Below are 18,702 nucleotides of genomic sequence, written 5' to 3' on the forward strand. Positions count from 1 at the left end.
AGATGGACGATCAAACACTAATCATTCCCTCACGGCCCATACCGAGTAAAGCTGTCATTAATTTTGCGGAATTACATCAAATCTGAGACATTCTTTATGTGGCCCACGGCCTGTAGACAGTTATACGACAGGGACTGCTGCGCTAAGCAGATGGGGCAGCTTGGTCGTGCATACTAAATAACTCCGTCAGCCTTTTCTCCATTTCCTCCCTCCCCTACACCGGTACCTATTTGGAGGCATTCCGCTCCGACTGTACGTCTTTGTTTTCCATCATTCTACTGCCTCTCCGTGAATATATAACGACATGGGTCTGACTGCGTGCATCACCCCGCCTTAAACTGATGTCCAATAATTCACCAAAAATGCTGCAGATTGTTGAAGTGGAGGGCAAAGTGCAATTATGTGTGTTACTAGTTTGCTGCAAAAGAGCATTCAAGACCAAATGGGTGAATAGGATGAGGGAATAAATTGCTGGCAGACATAAATGTTAATGTTTTTCTCTTGGATGTTGACAAATCTAATGGTTACACACAACAGAAGGTCATAATCCCATTTGAGGTTTCCTTGGCAACTGATTACGTCTGGAGGCAATGTACAATTTATGGCTAGTGACACATACCTGCCATTCCCTTTGAATGAGACATGTGGTAAGCTATATTCAGAATGACCACCGCAGGTAATGAAACTGCAGTAGCACTCAGGGGCTGTGCCATTTTCTTATATTGAGAAGAATTCCAGGCCAGGTTGGAAATAAATACAATAAAAATAAGAAAATAAAATCAACAGACAAGAGGAATTAAATTGGTGCGTAATAGTGCTGCCACTGATAAACAACATACTTAGACTTTTGTGCCATAACTGTTTTTTTTTGTCGAATCTAATGCTAAAATGTGTATGTGTGCGTGTGTGTGTGTGTGTGTGTGTTTACGACAGTCAAAGGAGGCATAACAGTAAGCTGCCAGAACGAGAGCACGCCGTTCTATGGACAATCAGTCTACAGATTACTCTGAAGCCTCACACAATCCAACTAACCCGCAAACGTTCTTATCATTTAAAAGTCAAAGCAATCCTCCCGAACAGAAAGGAGCATTCAAACTTGCAACGTAGTACAAATCTCAAGCAAACACACAAACACAATAAAGGCAGGCAACAACAGAATCAACGAGTCATTGCAGTTCAAACTATTTAATTATCCCGCTGCACAGAGTGGTACCACTCGCTCACATGGAGACTGCACACTATTAATCCACTTAAACACAATTTATGGGGACTAAACATCGACTGTCCATCGACATAAAATTACTTGAATCATCCTTATAGCGTCTTGAGCAGACCAAATTAGCCAAACTGGATTTACTAATTGAGGAGGAGTAAAAGTACTGTGTGACTGGATTGACTGCTCGTTGAGCAGAGATAAATAAGCAGGCTATAAACTGGATGAGAACACCAATAACTATAATTATAAATGAGCAACATGATTTAAGATGAGGTTTCTGATGCAGGGTTACATTAATTCGAAATGTAATTTCTCCTCATTTGCTCACGGTTGATGCATTTCATGGTCCCCATTGAACATCAGGCTGTATGCATTAGTGTGTACAATTTGAAACCATTTAAAACATTCTCATTCCAAACCTTCCAGAATTCTCATCAGCCGTTGGTTCTAGTATATATTGAAAAGGTAGAAAATGCGTCACAAAATTTTTGAAAATACACTACCAGTTCATATCAGCCTTTTCCCTTTCCTATTTGTATTTGGATCTCCCAATAAATTTCAATGAGACATTCAAGTTTAAAAAAGTGCTAATTTTGTGAGTTAAAAAAACAACAATGAATCAACTTGACATTTTACTTGAAACATGCAAAATGAAAACCCCCCCCCAAAACAAACGCCCCATATGGAATTTGAAATCTGGCATTAAAATGTGTTGCAGTATTAGATTATTATTATTATTATTATTATTATTATTATTATTATTATTATTATTATTATTATTATTATTATTATTATTATTATTATTATTATTATTATTATTATTGGCGGCACGGTGGGCGACTGGTTAGAGCGTCAGCCTCACAGTTCTGAGGACCCGGGTTCAATCCCCGGCCCCGCCTGTGTGGAGTTTGCATGTTCTCCCCGTGCCTGCTTGGGTTTTCTCCGGGCACTCCGGTTTCCTCCCACATCCCAAAAACATGCATTAATTGGAGACTCTAAAATTGCCCGTAGGTGTGACTGTGAGTGCGAATGGTTGTTTGTTTGTTTGTTTGTATGTGCCCTGCGATTGGCCGGCAACCAGTTCAGGGTGTACCCCGCCTCCTGCCCGATGACAGCTGGGATAGGCTCCAGCACGCCCGCGACCCTAGTGAGGAGAAGCGGCTCAGAAAATGGATGGATGGATATTTAATTCTGTATGTTAAGGCCTTCTTCAGAAAGCATTTGGGTCTGAAAATCGTATACTGCCATCTGCTGTGCAGCAGCGGTACTGTAAAAAATAATCCACGACAGCTCAGCTATGGTGGACCCAAAACCTCTTTTGCAAAGCACGTTTTAAGCTTTTCAAAGTTACCTGACAGTGACTTCAAAGTACTGGTTGTTTCTAAGTCTTCTTCAAATAAAATTAAAAACAAATAATAAATGAGGTGAACATGTTCTAACACCATACTCAATGGTCAAAAGTAGTTAAAGGGTTTTTAAAGTGAACAAATTGTCACACGGCGTCAATACATGCGGTTGGAAAAGGTTTTACAAAAAGAATGACAGTGTTCATATTCAGTGCTTTCCACCAGGGGTCTACATGATTATAGTTTCCTCCACTAAAACCAAACAATGGCAAGGTTGTCGTTTAAAAGAACTCGGACTCAAACAAATTTGACTTCCGCAGAGAAGAACAACGCGAGGCGTCGTATTACGCCTGACGTCACTTCCATTTCGCTACTTAGATTTCTGGGATTTGTAGTTTAAAGTGCAGACTGCGGGCGTCGGATGAGCGCAACAACAAACTACAACTTCCACAAGTCCACAGAAGAATGCGAAACCTGTCACGCTTGTGCTGCTTTTTGTTATTGTTTCTCGGGGGTCGTGGAGCAACGCAGTCCGAGCAGAAGGGACGCGGTTGTCCAGCTCAGCTCTTGATGTTTGTGTCGTTATTTTGTACAAGATTAAGCCGCCCAGATTGCGAAGTGAAGGCGGTGCAAGGTGAGGAAGATAAGATAAGAAGATACGGTGAGGCACGATAAGTGCGCAGATACGGTTTAAGTGTCCATGATGCTTGTTTTTGTCACGCGCTTCAAACAGAATTTCAAAGCAAGTTGGCCTCCTCTGTGTTGGTCAGTTCTCTGTGCGTTCGCAGCACGTTCAAATATTGAGCACATGCAGCACTGTTGTCGGGCCTCCAACCTTCGTCCCGTGTAACGTGAACCCTCGCTACGCTAACATGCAGCTAGCTGTACATCTGTCACCAGGCTCGCGTTGTCGACGCCATCAAGGACATCGTATGTTGTGCAGTTTTCAAACTATGGCAAGTTTGATCTCCATGGTTTGTTTAATTTGGAGAACTATTCGTGATGTAAAATAGATTGGGGGAAAATTGGCATTGCATCGCGTTTAAAAAATAAAATAAATCAGACTAAAAATGTTGAGTAAATTTAAAAGGCCTTCTGTAAGTTTAAGTTGAATGGCAAAGTTTGGGGGGCAAGAATTGCTGAAGTGCACATGGTGTATCAACCCCGCACGTGCTGGAGGACTCCCACACTTGTCAACAGTGTACAATGGCCTTTAAGTCTTTATATGACCGAAATAGCCCTGGTGAGAAATGTGTCATATGTCAGGTTGCTGAAATACCCTGCTGTCACTGGGCTTTTTAGTTGTACTGTCCTTCGCTAGAACGTGCTCCCAAAGGAGAGAGCATATCTTCTTACGCCGACGGGTCGACTCCTGCGTTCTTCAACTCGTTGACTGCACTTGTCGATTTCGATTTGTTGTGTGTAAACACCATTGAAACCATTGCACTGTGACCCCCACCTCCTAAATTGCAGGGTGAAAACACAGCGCCTTTGTGTTGTGTTACCATGGAAACAGTGGCGTTGGTGGAGTTTAGAAACGTGGGCTGCAGTTACTTCCCTCAGAGCAGAGTGGACTGTCACTACACACTGAGCTCACAGCACAACTGGGCCAGCAGTGACTGGGTCGGGCTCTTCAAGGTACCGTCCCATCTGCTCACTGCCACAAATTCACAGTACACTACATGTATGCCACTGCAACATACTCCTTTATCTACAGGCGGGATGGTCATCAGTGACGGAGTACCACACGTTTGTGTGGGCACTGGCCCCAGCCGACTGTCAAGAACGAACAGAGGTCAACTGTTGTGTTCAATTTCAGGGTACTTGTGTTTCCTTTCCATGAAATCCCATAATTAGACAATACCAACAGAGTATATGTTCCTATGAATGACTGCATTTGAAAACGGCTACTAACGTTAAGGTAAAAAATGCAGCTGGACAACAACGAACTACTACATTTATATAATAATCAATAATACATTTACCTGACACCTCATTTGGTGCGTTAATAATGTGGTGAGAATATATAATAACCGATATTAATGGCACAATGGGAAAATTAGCAATTTGATAATATATTACAAAACAAGCACTGTATCAAAAGTTGTGCATTCATTTTTTTTTTTTTTTTACAGTTTTGAGGCAGGTGACACAGTCCAAGGGATTAATCTTACAATATAATCATCAGCGTGAATGGTGCAGTACAGGTGCACTCCAGTAATAAATTGTTAAATTAACATTGCTGACTGTGTCAAGACAAGTGACGGTTAATATCTTTGAAAAGGAATTTTTGTAATTCTGCTCCTTTATTGGATCATAATATTTAGGCCATTGTTCATACTTATATACACACACACACACAGTGGGTACGGAAAGTATTCAGACCCCCTTAAATATTTCACTCTTTGTTATATTGCAGCCATTTGCTAAAGTAAATTTTTTTTCCCTCATTAATGTACACACAGCACCCCATATTGACCAAAAAAATCGGAATTGTTGAAATGTTTGCAAATTTATAACAAAAAAGAAAAACAGGATATATATCACACAGCCATTTGCTCAGTATTTAGTAGAAGCCCCTTTTTGTGCTAATACAGCCATGAGTCTTTCTGGGAATGCAACAAGTGTTTCACACCTGGATTTGGGGATCCTCTGCCATTCCTCCTTGCAGAGCCTCTCAAGTTCTTTCAGGTTGGATGGTGAACGTTGGTGGACAGCCATTTTCAGGTTTCTCCAGAGATGCTCAGTTGGGTTTAAGTCAGGGCTCTGGCTGGGCCATTCAAGAACAGTCACGGAGTTGTTCTGAAGCCTCTCCTTCGTTATTTTAGCTGTGTGCTTAGGGTCATTGTCTTGTTGGAAGATGAACCTTCAGCCCAGTCTGAGGTCCTGAGGACTCTGGGGAAGGTTTTCGTCCAGGATATCCCTGTACTTGGCCGCAATCATCTTGATTGATGCTGCCACCACCATGCTTCACTGTTGGGACTGTATTGGACAGGTGATGAGCAATGCCTGGTTTTCGCTTAAAATTAAGGCCAAAAAGTTCTATCTTGTCTCATCAAACCAGAGAATCTTATTTCTCACTCAAGTGATGTAGTCACTTCAGCAGGCGGGACCGTGGTTACATCAAGAAGAAAATGGGGGGAAAAAAACATTCTGTGAAAAAACGAAAGAAAACAAGAATTCTATACCGAAAGGTGAGGTGACCCTGAAATCAATGTGGATGGATAGATAGATTTTACAAAGCTATGACTAGCTTGACCTACATAGCAATGGAAGCCCATTCCAGACAGTAAAATAAAATAAAATAAAAAAAAAATATATATATATATATTATATATATATTTTTTTTTATATATATTTTTGATTCGGGAAAGGAAGCCCCTTTCTGCCAGTATTTTATTTTTTTTTTTTCCACCTTATGGCAGAAACGGCACATTTAGGAAACTTTAAAACAAAGCAAGACGCACACAAACAAAAAACTACCAAATGCTCTCCATGTGTTGCCAATGCCAATACAACAGAAGGGGGCAGAGGGCCTCTTTGGAAAGTTAAAATCTCATAACCATTCATTATGCCACCTTTCCTTGGTCTTTGTTGGAATACATCAAGGAAAGATGAAAAGGTGCTTCCTTTCCAACATAGGAAAGGACAGCACTGTTTCAAATAAGTTATACTTCACTTTTCGTTCATCGCGCAATGGGAAGTTTTGATGCCAAAAGTCTCTCGCTATGTTCGTTTTCTCTATTGCCCAAAAGTTTTCTTTTTTTTCTTTTTATAATACTTAAGTGTTTACAGCTGGGGGATTTTTCTGAATGGTTAGTAATGTTAGTCTTGCAGTTTTGGATGCAAATTTTCATGTTCACATTGCTACTTGTCTTGAAAGACTTTGTTTATATACAGTACGCTACGTTGCCAAAAGTATTCGCTCACACATCCAAATAATCAGAATCAGGTGTTGTAATCACAAGCATCTAGGCATGCAGACTGTTTATACGAACAATAGTGAAAGAATGGGTCGCTCTCAGGAGCTCAGTGAAATCAAGCGTGGAACTGTGATCGGTTCCCACCTGTGCAACAAGTCCAGTCGTGAAATTTCCTCGCTCCTAAATACTCCACAGTTGACTGTCCGCTGTATTATTTGAACGTGGAAGCGTTTGAGAATGACAGCAACTCAGGCCACGAAGTGGTAGGCCACGTAAACTGACGGAGCGTGGTCAGCGGATGCTGAGGCGCCTAGTGGGAAGAGGTCGCCCACTTTCTGCCGAGTCAATCGCTGCAGACCTCCAAACTTCATGTGACCTTCAGATTAGCTCAAGAACAATGCGTGGAGAGCTTCATGGAATGGGTTTCCATGGCCGAGCAGCTGCATCCAAGCCGTACATCACCAAGTGCAATTGCAAGGCATCGGAAGCAGTGGTGTAACGCGCGCCACCGCTGGACTCTAGAGCAGTGGAGACGTGTTCGGATTATGGTGTGGGGTTGTTTTTCACGATCTGGGCTTGGCCCCTTAGTTCCAGTGAAAGTGATTAGCGTGTTTAAAACACGCGCAAGACAAATCAGGGAATGGGGCTATCAGTTTAGCCTGTCATGCATTATATTTTCTTCAAGAGAATTTTTCCGCTGTGGGATTAATAGTCTCATCCTGCTGTCACTTTAACCAACCACACATTAGGATTTGTTACTAGCAGGACACTGTTTAAGGTGCTGCCATTTTACACGGTTATTCTTGATATTTCACAGCTCCCAAATGAGGAATGATAGTATGAACCAATTCAAAGGAAGGTAGTGACAATATTTGCGCACTTGACTCATTTAATGTCTGTTGCCCCCAGTGGTTCAAAACGACATTGGTGCTAAAGTGCCTCTATTTATACATTTTTGGTCCTTGTTTTTTTTTTTTTTTGAAGGTACTTCACCCTAGCTAATATACTCCAGTCTTACATTGTTTTTTATAGGGAACATACCTTCAATAAAATGTAAAGAGTTTGGGGATTTCAAATGATCAGAGAGTGCATCGTCACTACTCAATCCGCATACACTAATGAAAGCCAATCGAACAGCTGTAACATAAATTCTGCTGTCACAAGGACGATAACAATGCTCGTTTTGATCATTTAAGAACTCTCAGTATGATAGTTTCGCTCAACTGCAGAACTACACTGTTCCCATAATAATAAAAAAGTTAAATTAATATACCTCTGTATAATGCAGTACAGTTACCACCATTAAAAACCTACAGAGCCTATATAGTCATTAGTGTTTAGAATACATTTGCATATTTTTATATTATTTATAAAAGTGTCATTAAAAATTGCGCATCTTGTAAAATGCTTAACACTGATTTTGTAGTCAGTATTGATAGATTGCGCAACTAAGATGCTGGAAACTAAGCTAAGCTGTGTGATTTTGATCTCATCAACCCCTTTCTAGCATCCTACCTTCCCAAGCCGAGTGCCCAAGAGTATGAATTTGTGTATGTCGATGCGAAAGGGGAAGTTTGCTCCCGCAGCTCTAAATTCACATTCTGTGCCCCAAAACCCCTGGAGGAGCTGGTGACCCTTGAGGAGGAGCCACACGGGGAGGAAGAGGGCACAGATATGCTGCTGGTCGTACCTCGGGCTGAACTACTGCAGGTGAAAATAACAATTACAAAGCTGCATAGTGAATAGACTGGAGATTCTTTTGAGTGACAACTTTTTTTTTTTTCTTTCTCTCGACAGGGCCGACTGCAGGAATGTTTGCGAGAGCGGGCTGAGCTGCTGCAGATGCAAGAGGCGGCGAGAGAGCAAAAGGAGAAAGAGAGGGAAGGCTTCAACAGAGAGAGGGTCGCCTGGAGCAGACTTCGCCGAGACCTTGATACCGACATCAGCAGGCTGCAGGAAGAGCTGAAGAGGAGCCAGGAAAAGATGGAGGAGGTGGAGAGGAAGCAGAAGGTATATTCACAGACTACCCACAACAGCTAATAAGATCCAAAATGACTTCTGACAGCGTCAACTGTAAACTGAGCATTGTTATCCTTGTCAAGGCAGAATATTTGATAGAAGAACTGAGTTGTTTAAATGGTTGATGTAAGTTAGACATGAAAAATACAGATTCGTTGTAAGTAGAATACACATGCAACAAACAACTACCATTTTGTTTGCCTGTGGTCTCTTAAGGAGGACGTGGCTTTAGGGGAATGTCTTACAGAAGAAAAAAGTGCTTTATTGGAAATGAGAGAGGCCAACAAATTGCAAATTGAACAACTGGAGGAAGACATCAAAACTCTGACACAGAGAGCTCTGGAACGAGAGATAGAGTTGGAAAGGTTAGTCACTATTCTTACCTTTTCTTAAAAAGAGAAACATCTTTACACAACTCTGTAAGTCCTCTTAAATGTGTGCAGGATAAAAGAAAAAGCTAAAAGGACAGCAGCCCACTGGAAAGAAGAGGAGAGTGGCAGAAAGACACTGCAGGTGCTTTCTCGTATAATTACTAGACTTAGTGTGTGTCTGCCTTGTTTTTCTTACTTTTCCCACCTGTATGGTTGTATGGTCGCTGCTTAGACCAAGCTGGAAGAGACGGAGGGCGATCTTCGACGTTTGTCCAAGGAGTTCCAGGGCCTGAGGAACTCTTTGGCCCAGAGAGACACCAGTGTGTTGCAACTCCAGAACAGCATTAGCAGCCTCACCCAGAAGCTCACCACAGCCCACAGGAAAGAGGTCTCTGGAAACCCAAATGGGCACAACACATGCACTCTATTGTATGAAAATGAAAAGACATGAATCAGTAGGACTGGTCCAGTGCACAAAGCGAGGTCTGGAACGGCATTCCTGGATGAGTTTGGTGTTGAATAATTTGCCTGGCCTGTACAGAACAGAAAGTCTTTCCAGAAGCAGTGTAAGGGAAGAACAACTACAAATTGGATGTCCTATTGTGATGTGGCAAACATTTGACATATCGATGCCAAATTCCACACGCCTCATCAACAAGTCTTATTTCACGTCACAACGGGTATTTTGCAGCAAGTAAGTCTGATAGCATTATTTTGTCTTTGTTGTCAGGCGTTGAACGAGGCAATGCTGAGGGAGATGAGGAGCATGCGAGAGCGTCTGGATGTGAGCGAGCGCGCCGTGGAGGGCCTGAAGAATGATTTAAGCGCCATAGTAGCCCAAAGAGATCGCGGGCAGGCCGAACTGCATCAGGCCCGCCTTCAAGCTGCCCAGATAACCCTGCAGCTAGCAGATTCCAGTCTTGCCCTAAGAGAAGGCAGAGCACAGTGGGCTCAGGAGAAGCAAAGTCTTCAGCGGACCTCTGAGGTACAGTGGATGGACTCACTTAGAATACATTCTTTTGTGTCACTTGTTTATTTATTTTTTTTCAATGTCACGATGGGTTTGTTGCTCTGGCAGAAGGAGCATGAGCATCTAGAGAACCTTACAGCCGAGATGCAGACGATGGAGGAAAAGCTCCAGGACGAGAGGACAGAGAGAGTGAAGCTGGAGGTAGAGCTTGGGAGAGAAAAGGATTGCAACCGGGTGAGATAGACGACAAAGTGATCATCTTGTCAACTGTCACACCTATTCAAAAGAATACTCCTTTTATATACTCATACTCATGAAATCAATGAGAGAACTCAACAAAATAACAAATCATTTCTTTTCTACTGGTTCCACACAATTGTTTTGCTATAATTCAAGAAACAACAACAACGAAGTTAATGTTGGGTCAACATCAGCTTAAAAAAGACTTCAAGCAACCGGTTATTCCTCAGGTTTCCGAGATTGTAGGATGAAAGCTGCAGAATGTGGACTGAATGGCTGGCAAATAGGAGGAAATGAAATGGCAGTATTTGAAGGAAATAGCCTGTCAGCAACATATTGGGATGAAAGAACCACAAAGTAGTTCATTTTTTGGGAACGGTGAACTCAGTTCAAGATTTTTAATTCTGAACTGAATTAGTTGATTTTTGGAATGGTGAACCCTGAACTCGTTTGCATAGAAAGTGAACGACCCCAACAGTGGGAATCAGTACACGCAAGCAAAGCATACAAGTAAAGTTCCAGTCACTTGGAATGAGCATAGCGCTACACTCTTGGAGAAAATCTGACCAGTCCTGTATTTTCTTATGGCATTTTTAGGTCCAACTGAGTGAAATGTGCAGGGAGCTTCAGGAGCTGAAGGCCAGCCTGAGGGTTGCCCAGAAGGAGAAGGAGCACCTGCTTTCTGAGACAAAAGTAACAACTAGTCCAGTTGCCACAGTGCTTGAATATCCTTAATGCTCCGTTTATGTTCTCTTTGTAATCAGCTGATAAGATCCAGAGGCTACTTAATGGCTTGTATGGATTAACAAATAAATAGCGGTTGTTCCCCCCCCCCCTTTCTTGAGACTAGTTACTCCCATTAAACTGCTACTTCATTCAACTGCAGTCATTATCAGCTTTAAATTTAGTCCAGGTAACATTTTGTATCACTCTCTCAAGTTCCAAATAGCGACATCATTGCTATTAATAAAGCAATCAATGATTGAAGTGGCACGATAATGTACACGAGCATACTGTTCTTGCAAATGTCCCAGAAGTTGGGCATCTTTGAGGCCGTTGTTGTCTTTTTAGCTGTTATTGAGCAATATAAAACTTTTATGGCATAATATAAATCAGTGTTTTTCAGGGCAGTCAGTGCTGCTGCTAAAATGCCTGCACAGTTTTGTCGGTACCTAACCGCTCTCGCTTGGCCCGCCACTTACGTGGTGTCGACGGCCAATGTTTTGAAAAATGCCAGTCCGCTTTATGTAAACGCTCATCATTGTGCCACAATGGACGTTGTCGGTGGCAGATGATAAATCTCTCAAGTGGAATAATGTTTGACGTCTAGTAGTAGTTGTAAAGTGCCCGTTTGCCTAACAGCAAACACAGCGTATTGCGTAGTGTGCGTGTCCACTTTATGTGGCAGACATATGGGGGTTATGAGAGCACTAGCTACTGAAGCTGTGATTATGGAAGGCCCGTCCCGCTGTGTGCAATGATGGCTGTTTCCCCCACGACAGGACTTGATGGACTACATCTGTCAGTTGGAGCAAAAGATGGGAACAGCAGCCAGTGCCAAGTGGCGCGCTTCCCCCGCCGCTTCCACAGGTGAATGAAGCCACATTAATCTGCCCAACACCCCGCAGATGGGAACAGTAAAAGTGCTAACTTTCATTCAACGACAACGCTAAATAGCCTTCGCAACGCCTTGCGAGTGGCCTGACTCGGGCAGCAATCTCCGCTTGTGTTCCTGTCGTCTAGGGTGTCCCGACGACGCCTTGTCAGATTTGTCAGATGTGTCAGAGGATGACGACCCGGAGGCCTATCAGCCTCTCCATCCAACGAGACCTCTCGGAAACTACAGCCTGTGCGAGCAGGGACGGCCGAGCCCGTCGCTCCTCACCACCCCTCCGCCGTCCCCGCGGGAGATGGAGAGGAGTCTTGTGGTTATCAGCCAGCCAGCTCCTCTTTCCTCGCCGTGCCAGCCTGGACCCGACTCTCTGGCGCACAGCTCGGATTCGGTGAGACCCAAAAGCTGAACAGAATTGTTATGTGTGATACTGAAAATGGCATATGCCGCCACACCTGCCAACACAGCCAGTGGATCGTTGGCTATCATCAACCCGATGAGCAATTAGAATGCTTATGTGTTAGTCAGATTGTTAATAACCGTGTGCGTGTGTAGGAGGAAGAACCTGATCCGCTTCAATGCGGAAGAAGACACAGCTACGGAGAAGAAATGGCACTGCTTTCTGATCACACGGACACAGTTCTAAGGTAAAACACCAACACAATTCTGGGAACGTGCACTCACCCCAAGTATAAAACCACGCAATGCATTCAAATTTAAATGCAATGTATTCAAATGTCAAACAATAATTTTCAAGTCAAAGCACACTTACTAAAGTATAGTGCTTCATTTCAGTGGCTTGTATACCTACTTTGCTTTTAATACCTCCCCCCCAAAAAATAATAACAATAAGATAAAATGACAGATTTCCTGCTGCAAGTATTATTTATTGATTGTAGATGTATGTAGTTGTTCTACTAGATAATAGGCTATATGATAATACATAAAGTAAAGCATGTGTGCAGCAAAAACTTAACATTTCTTCTTATTTTGCCTTTAAGCCAAGGCAGTAAGTATATAACCCGAGCAAACGCCACAGTGAGGGCCTCCCAGGAATATACTCAATAGAATAGAAAAGATATTTGTTGTCATTGATGCAGAACAATGGAATACAGTTTTAGCAGCAGCTCTTGGTTAGGCAGCATAATTATCAAAAGAGATATTTAAGTTGCCCCGAACTATATCCCACAAACAGTAACGTACAAACGTGATATGAATGAAGCTAGCATTATCGATCAGTAAGTATACATCAATAAATAAAACGGGGCCTTATGAGTATAGAAAGATGAATCTTAAATTCAAATTTGTAATTAATCGAGTGAGACTTCAGAGAAAACACATTTGAAATATCCCAAACGCAACGTGACAAAATGTTTCTATGATCCGATGAAACTAAGGTTTTTGGGCATAATTCCAAAAGGCAGGTTTGGCGCTAGCAAGCACTGATCATCACCAAATGAGCACCATACCTACAGTGAAGCATGGTGGCGGCGGCATCAAGCTTTGAGTATGTTTTTCTTCAGCTGGAACTGGCGCCAGAACATCTTGAGTTTTATTTGGAGTAAATCACTTAAAATTGTGGCAGGTGTGTGCTGACTTCCATTAAATATGGGTTTGAATTTGATTGGTTGATTCAAAAAATACCCACAGGTGTGCAACCAAATTATATGAGCTGTGAATTTTTAGTTCACCTCTTGAAATGTTTTTTTTTTTTTTTTAACATATAGTTGAGTTGTACAGGCAGAGGTCACATGAGTTGTGGAAAAGTCACAAAAAGGGGTGGGTAGACGTTTATCCACTGTACAGTACTTTTATGTATCTAACAATACTGCAGCAATAATCGCACAACGTTGAGATTTCGGTATGTTATGGTTACTCACTCACCGGCCTCCACACTCCCGCATCGTTGGAGGTATTTGATATCGCCAGTTATATGACTATTTAGCCGTTATAGCCTCTGAAAGCAGAAATGGTTCCAAAAACATACAGTACATTGTATGAGCTAGAGCAGCTTCAAGGTCGGTCCTGCATTGCCCTCCCATTGAAGGCCAAGGTCAGACGTTACCAATGTAGCACAGTTGAAGATTTAAAGTGAAGGAATTTAGATTTGCATTATTGAGACCATATTAAAATGAACATTTCTTTTGAAGAAGCCTACAAATGTGCCCTCTGTCACGGTGGCTGATTTAAACATGAGCAATGCATCACACTTTATGAGCCCGCCACTTGATTTGTGTGTACAACCTCACTCCGCAAAGTAATTAGTGAACCCAGCCAGCGGGAAGACGTAGCCGAGTAAAAAGTAACATATTTCTCCTTGAAATATAGTGTCGAAAAAGAATAAAGAATCCCAAAATGGTGGAATTAAGTGCCTCCACTAAATTGTACCTCACACATCTGGCCTCACACAAAAAAAAAAAGAAAAAAAAGACTTCTCCAATGAATTCCGAGCTCACTAATGCACACAGACAAAACGCCAGCAATTATTTATGGTGACAGGGTGAGTATGGCCAGAAGATGAAAGTTTTGAATATGTGCTCGTAAAAGAAGTTGAGGCAGAGGGTTGAGACAGTTGGGGGGGAGGGGGCGGGGGAGGGCCGAGATGGGAGGACAAGGGGACAGATAAGTTGACAGCGGGCCGTAGCAATGATTTACCTGCGGGGGTGTAGCGTCGTCACGGGCCAATTTTCAGCATCATTAAAGCCCTCGCTTTTCCTCTCAGACACTCCCTCCGTCTAACCTTTTGCAACCACACTGTGCATTTCTCGCACTTGTGCTCACTGTGCTCTTGTGTCCCCCACGCCCCCGCCCCTTCCCACCAGCGATCTGTCCGACACATCGCTATGGTAACCAAGCGGAGCGGAGCGGACCGTCCCGTCCCGCACGTGAGAAGAAGCTCCTTTTTTCGTTTTGACATTCTTTCTCCACGGACTCAACGTTTATATGCGATCTTCCTCCATTTCGCCCTCTACACTGTTGTGACAAAAAAACAAAACAGGTCAAGCGTTCGTTTATGGCAGCCGTAAGACGCTGGCCCAGGTGGACAGAGCGGGTGTGTAGGCTCCGCTTCGCAGGTTGGAGCTGAATGCTTCCAGTTGAATCATTGCTACGTGGAGAGCTTTACAGCGGATGTTATGTCGTTTTTATGACATTTGTGATTAGGAGTCATGACAGGCACCGTAATTATGATGTTTTGTGCAGGGCCGGGCCCCGCTGAAAATCATGGCAAAGCTCCCTCGCAAGCATTAAATTCTCCCCATCGCAGCTTTGAATGCGATTCATGACAGCATAAAGGATTGACACAGCATCGAGCCGGAATTATTTTAGCAGTAAGGCAAGTGCTGTGACGTTATATCGCTCCTCCATTTACTCCTGGACTAAGATTTTAAAATGCACTTTCTTAGACACGTTAGCAGTTGATGAGCGCGCAGTAAAAATTTGGAGTTGCCGCGGCGCTCCAAGATGTTTTTGCAATCAAACGCTTGTTGAACAGATTGAAGTTGACAGAAACTTTGTATTCATAATATTCTAACTTTGCTGCTTTCATTTTAGGCCAGCTGGACTAGCATTTCCTTGCTGCTCATAGGGAGGTTTTAATACAATCTTCTCGTCTTAATTCACATTCACACAGCTCTAAATTTGGGCGTAAATAATTAAAGAGATGAAAGAAAATCTTCTTTATGGATACCGACATCATCACATGCTGTCAGCGTGTTCCCTGAGGCGCGTGGCAAGATACTGCCTAGTAAAAATTGCTGCCTAGTAAAAATGGCTGCCTATCTTTTCATCAATACTGTATGCATTTTTTTAGATTTTGTATTCGTAATGAAAACCAGTTGTGCTGCAATTACGCTAAATTTAGGTGATTTCAAAGAAATTGCCGCACTTGGCTAAGAAACCTTGATGCTTATAAATTTCTGTGCTGATTTTGCACCTTGTTTTCACTAGACTAAGGTTTTTATGGTATTCGTATGAAGTTTTTACATGGATTAGGGATGGGCAGATTCGTCAATCAACTCACTTAATTGTTGAGAATTCAGTTGATTGCGTGGAAGAGATCATGTTGTGAAGAAGCAATTGCGGGAAATTCGAGTGCACGTCTTGGCTGCAACCCGCAGAGGTGCTGCTGATTCAGTCTCAGCTAATTTGTTGTCTAAAAAAAAATATAATAATAATAATAATAATAATGTCAGCTCCGGGACATCCAACAACACTATGGCAGTGTTTCCCTCGAAGCAGGAGTTCAGAAAATTCAAAGAGAGATCACAATTTACAACTTGCTTTTCTCCTGAGTCAATCAAAGAAATGTAGCCAAATGCCCATCCCTAATATGTACACGTAATGTGTTTTCATCTTTATCTTAATCCTTATATATTGTGTGTTGTGTTTACATATAGCAACACTTTTTTTCTTTGACTTTATCAAGATTTTCTATCGAGATATTTTTCAGCATTTGTTTTAATGCAAGGGAAGAATAACAGTGTATTGAACTGAAGCTAGAAGGGAAATGGATTAATAATGTGCACAAGAAATGGATTTTAATGTTTAATCATCTTCTGTGGGATTATTGAAAAAGTCATAACTGGGAATTGTGAGCCAGTTTAGTAGGCCAATGTCTCACTGTCAGTGTTTTATTCTGGTGTTCATCCTTCATGTTTGAAATGGTTTTAAAAGCACACTACATGTACAGTACGCTTGTGTTTGTAACGCAACTTTTTTTCGAGGTCGTCACATCGCAATAAAGCTCCGATAGTTACGGTTTGTTTACGCCATGTATTTTCTTTCTATCAGCCATGTAACAGGTTTTGGGCTGGGGTTCTTGTATAATAAAATGGTTTATGTATCCATTATTGGGCATAATGTCTTATTCTGGCCAAAGATCATGGCAATATTTGGATCCTGGCGTGACATTTCACCGGCAATTAACTGTGCCATTTCTTTTCTCACTGCTGCTACATTCCCTTCTGGCTCATTGTCTGCTTCAAACACACTTGTCGGGGGGGGTGGGGGGGGGGGGGCTCCCTGTGGCTTCACCACCTTCCCCCCTCACGGCCGACCTCATCCTCACCATCATCTTCATCCTCACGCCTCGCTGCTCCACTTGACGGTTGCCCCTTTTTTCTTTTTCCCCTTTGAATTTCTTCTCAAGCACACTCCCTCGGTCTTGAGTGTGGGGTGACGATAGCTAATTATAAAATCAATGATGCCGGGCTGCCTAGTTTACAGCCCCCTCTAAAACCTTAACTGGGAAATCACTGTGGGATTGATGACTCCCTCACTCTTTATCTCTTTTAATTAGAAATGTAAAAGATATGAAAGAGCCAGAGGCCAGAACACATCGCTGAGTTTTTTTTTTTATGATCCTGCCTCCTCCTGCCCAAATCACCTATTCCCTCTACCTGGGCCTTGTTTATTTCCTCTCCCTTCATTTTCCTCCCTGCTGGCACACCCTCCATCCTGACTCTCCTCTCCGCCTGCTTCTCCATCACTTGTTCCATTACCCTTTCTTTAAGATGGCCCGCGCTCACATACACACACACACACACACACAGGGGAAGGTGTTAAATTTATGGTCTTTGCACTTGAGAACGTTCCTCACCTTCCCCTCACCTCTCCTCTCTTTTCCCTTGACTGAGCCGCAACCCTCGGCGGGTTCGAAGCATGTGTAACAAATGAGGAGCACGTCCTTTCTGTCTGCTCTGACCCAAGCAGGAGCTGTAAAATGATGTCGCGTCACACGTAACGACCCCCGCTGCCACCCGAGTGCAGCCAACGTACTGTTTGACTCGTACATCTGTCTTGTATTCAGCTTCAGGTTGGTCCATGTCTTCATGTCACATCGAGCTGCAGTCACACCTCCGTTCCAGGACTTTATCAGGGTCAAATGTCAAAAGATTCCTCTCGCAATACTTCAATGAGTTTTATTAGTCAACCACTTCACTGCTGTTGCTGCTGTTTGCATTTATTCTGCTCACGACATAGGTTAAATAATATACAACAGAACCTCCTAACCTAACTCATAAGTGGTCCAACTTGGAGGTCAACCAAAAGAAAATGTCTTAAAAGTCAAACAAAACTGGAGCTCAAATCTCTTGAGCATCTACAGCAGGGGTGTCAAACTCATTTTTGTCTCGGGCCGCATTGTAGTTATGATTTCCCTCAGAGGACCGTGAAACCATATAAATGTTGAATCATCAAATCATATTATTACCATTACACAACAAATTTAGGGACAACTACTTTGGAAAGACAAGGATAATAGTTTGTTCAAGTATTTTCTTGAAGTTACTGTAGAAGAAGGCTTTGGTAACAGAAGAATGCAATATCTCAACATTATTGTTTATTATTATGACACTTTGGGTACAGATCTTAGCAAAAATGATTTGCTTTCGCGGGCCACATAAAATAATGTGGCGGGCCGCATCTGGCCCCCGGGGCTTGAGTTTGACACCTATGATCTACAGCATTAACTCCACAAGAATATTGTATTTGCTTTTTCTTGGGAGCAACAATTGTGATGACAATTAAAAAGAAAAACAAATTGAAATTGAAGCAGTCTGATGAGTAATATGAGCAATTCAATTCGTTCGATCGGAAATGCAATGTGCAATCGATTTCTCCCAAGAATATGCTAATGTCAACAGCATGCAGCTCCAACGCTTTCTGGCAGCTATACAACGCGTAAAACCATCATGGCGATCTTGAAAATGATTTCTCAACAAACAGTTGAAAATGTGTATCGTATTATTTCACAAGCAACTATGGTGAGTATGTAATTATTGAATGAGTGCATACACACCAATGACACAACCACAAAGCTCAAGATGGGCAGCACAGTATGTATCCTCATTAATTTCAGCAATACTGTACTCATGTTAGCAGATGTCTCTTCAAAGGGTGAGCAGTTTTACTTCATTCTACAGTGGTTAATATTGTGTTCAAGCACAGGTGTCAAACTCCAGGCCCGGGGGCCAGATCCGGCCCGCCACATCATTTTAGGTGGCC

At 42.5% G+C, this 18,702-nt stretch overlaps 1 protein-coding gene across 6 annotated transcripts; it reads left to right on the forward strand.

Moving 5' to 3' along the window:
• The first annotated feature begins 3,021 nt into the window (after nucleotides 1-3,021).
• Nucleotides 3,022-16,547, forward strand: calcoco1a (calcium binding and coiled-coil domain 1a). Of its 6 annotated transcripts, none has more exons than XM_061774094.1 (15): nucleotides 3,022-3,223; nucleotides 4,079-4,200; nucleotides 4,280-4,382; nucleotides 7,993-8,195; nucleotides 8,283-8,495; nucleotides 8,721-8,869; nucleotides 8,948-9,017; nucleotides 9,108-9,263; nucleotides 9,606-9,860; nucleotides 9,954-10,079; nucleotides 10,683-10,778; nucleotides 11,588-11,675; nucleotides 11,829-12,088; nucleotides 12,253-12,344; nucleotides 13,118-14,513. In XM_061774094.1, the coding sequence occupies exons 1-15, from the start codon at nucleotides 3,028-3,030 to the stop codon at nucleotides 13,131-13,133; spliced, it is 2,145 nt and encodes a 714-aa protein (XP_061630078.1). In that variant the 5' UTR covers nucleotides 3,022-3,027; the 3' UTR covers nucleotides 13,134-14,513. The 6 variants fall into 6 exon arrangements, with proteins under 6 accessions (XP_061630078.1, XP_061630098.1, XP_061630068.1 ...); XM_061774084.1 differs by lacking the exon at nucleotides 13,118-14,513 and adding an exon at nucleotides 14,520-16,547 and having other exon boundaries at nucleotides 3,023-3,223; XM_061774104.1 differs by lacking the exon at nucleotides 13,118-14,513 and adding an exon at nucleotides 14,520-16,547 and having other exon boundaries at nucleotides 3,023-3,196.
• The last annotated feature ends 2,155 nt before the right edge of the window (nucleotides 16,548-18,702 follow it).

The sequence above is a fragment of the Phyllopteryx taeniolatus genome, chromosome 1 (genome assembly GCF_024500385.1).
Source record: "Phyllopteryx taeniolatus isolate TA_2022b chromosome 1, UOR_Ptae_1.2, whole genome shotgun sequence".
NCBI classification, from domain to species: domain Eukaryota; kingdom Metazoa; phylum Chordata; class Actinopteri; order Syngnathiformes; family Syngnathidae; genus Phyllopteryx; species Phyllopteryx taeniolatus.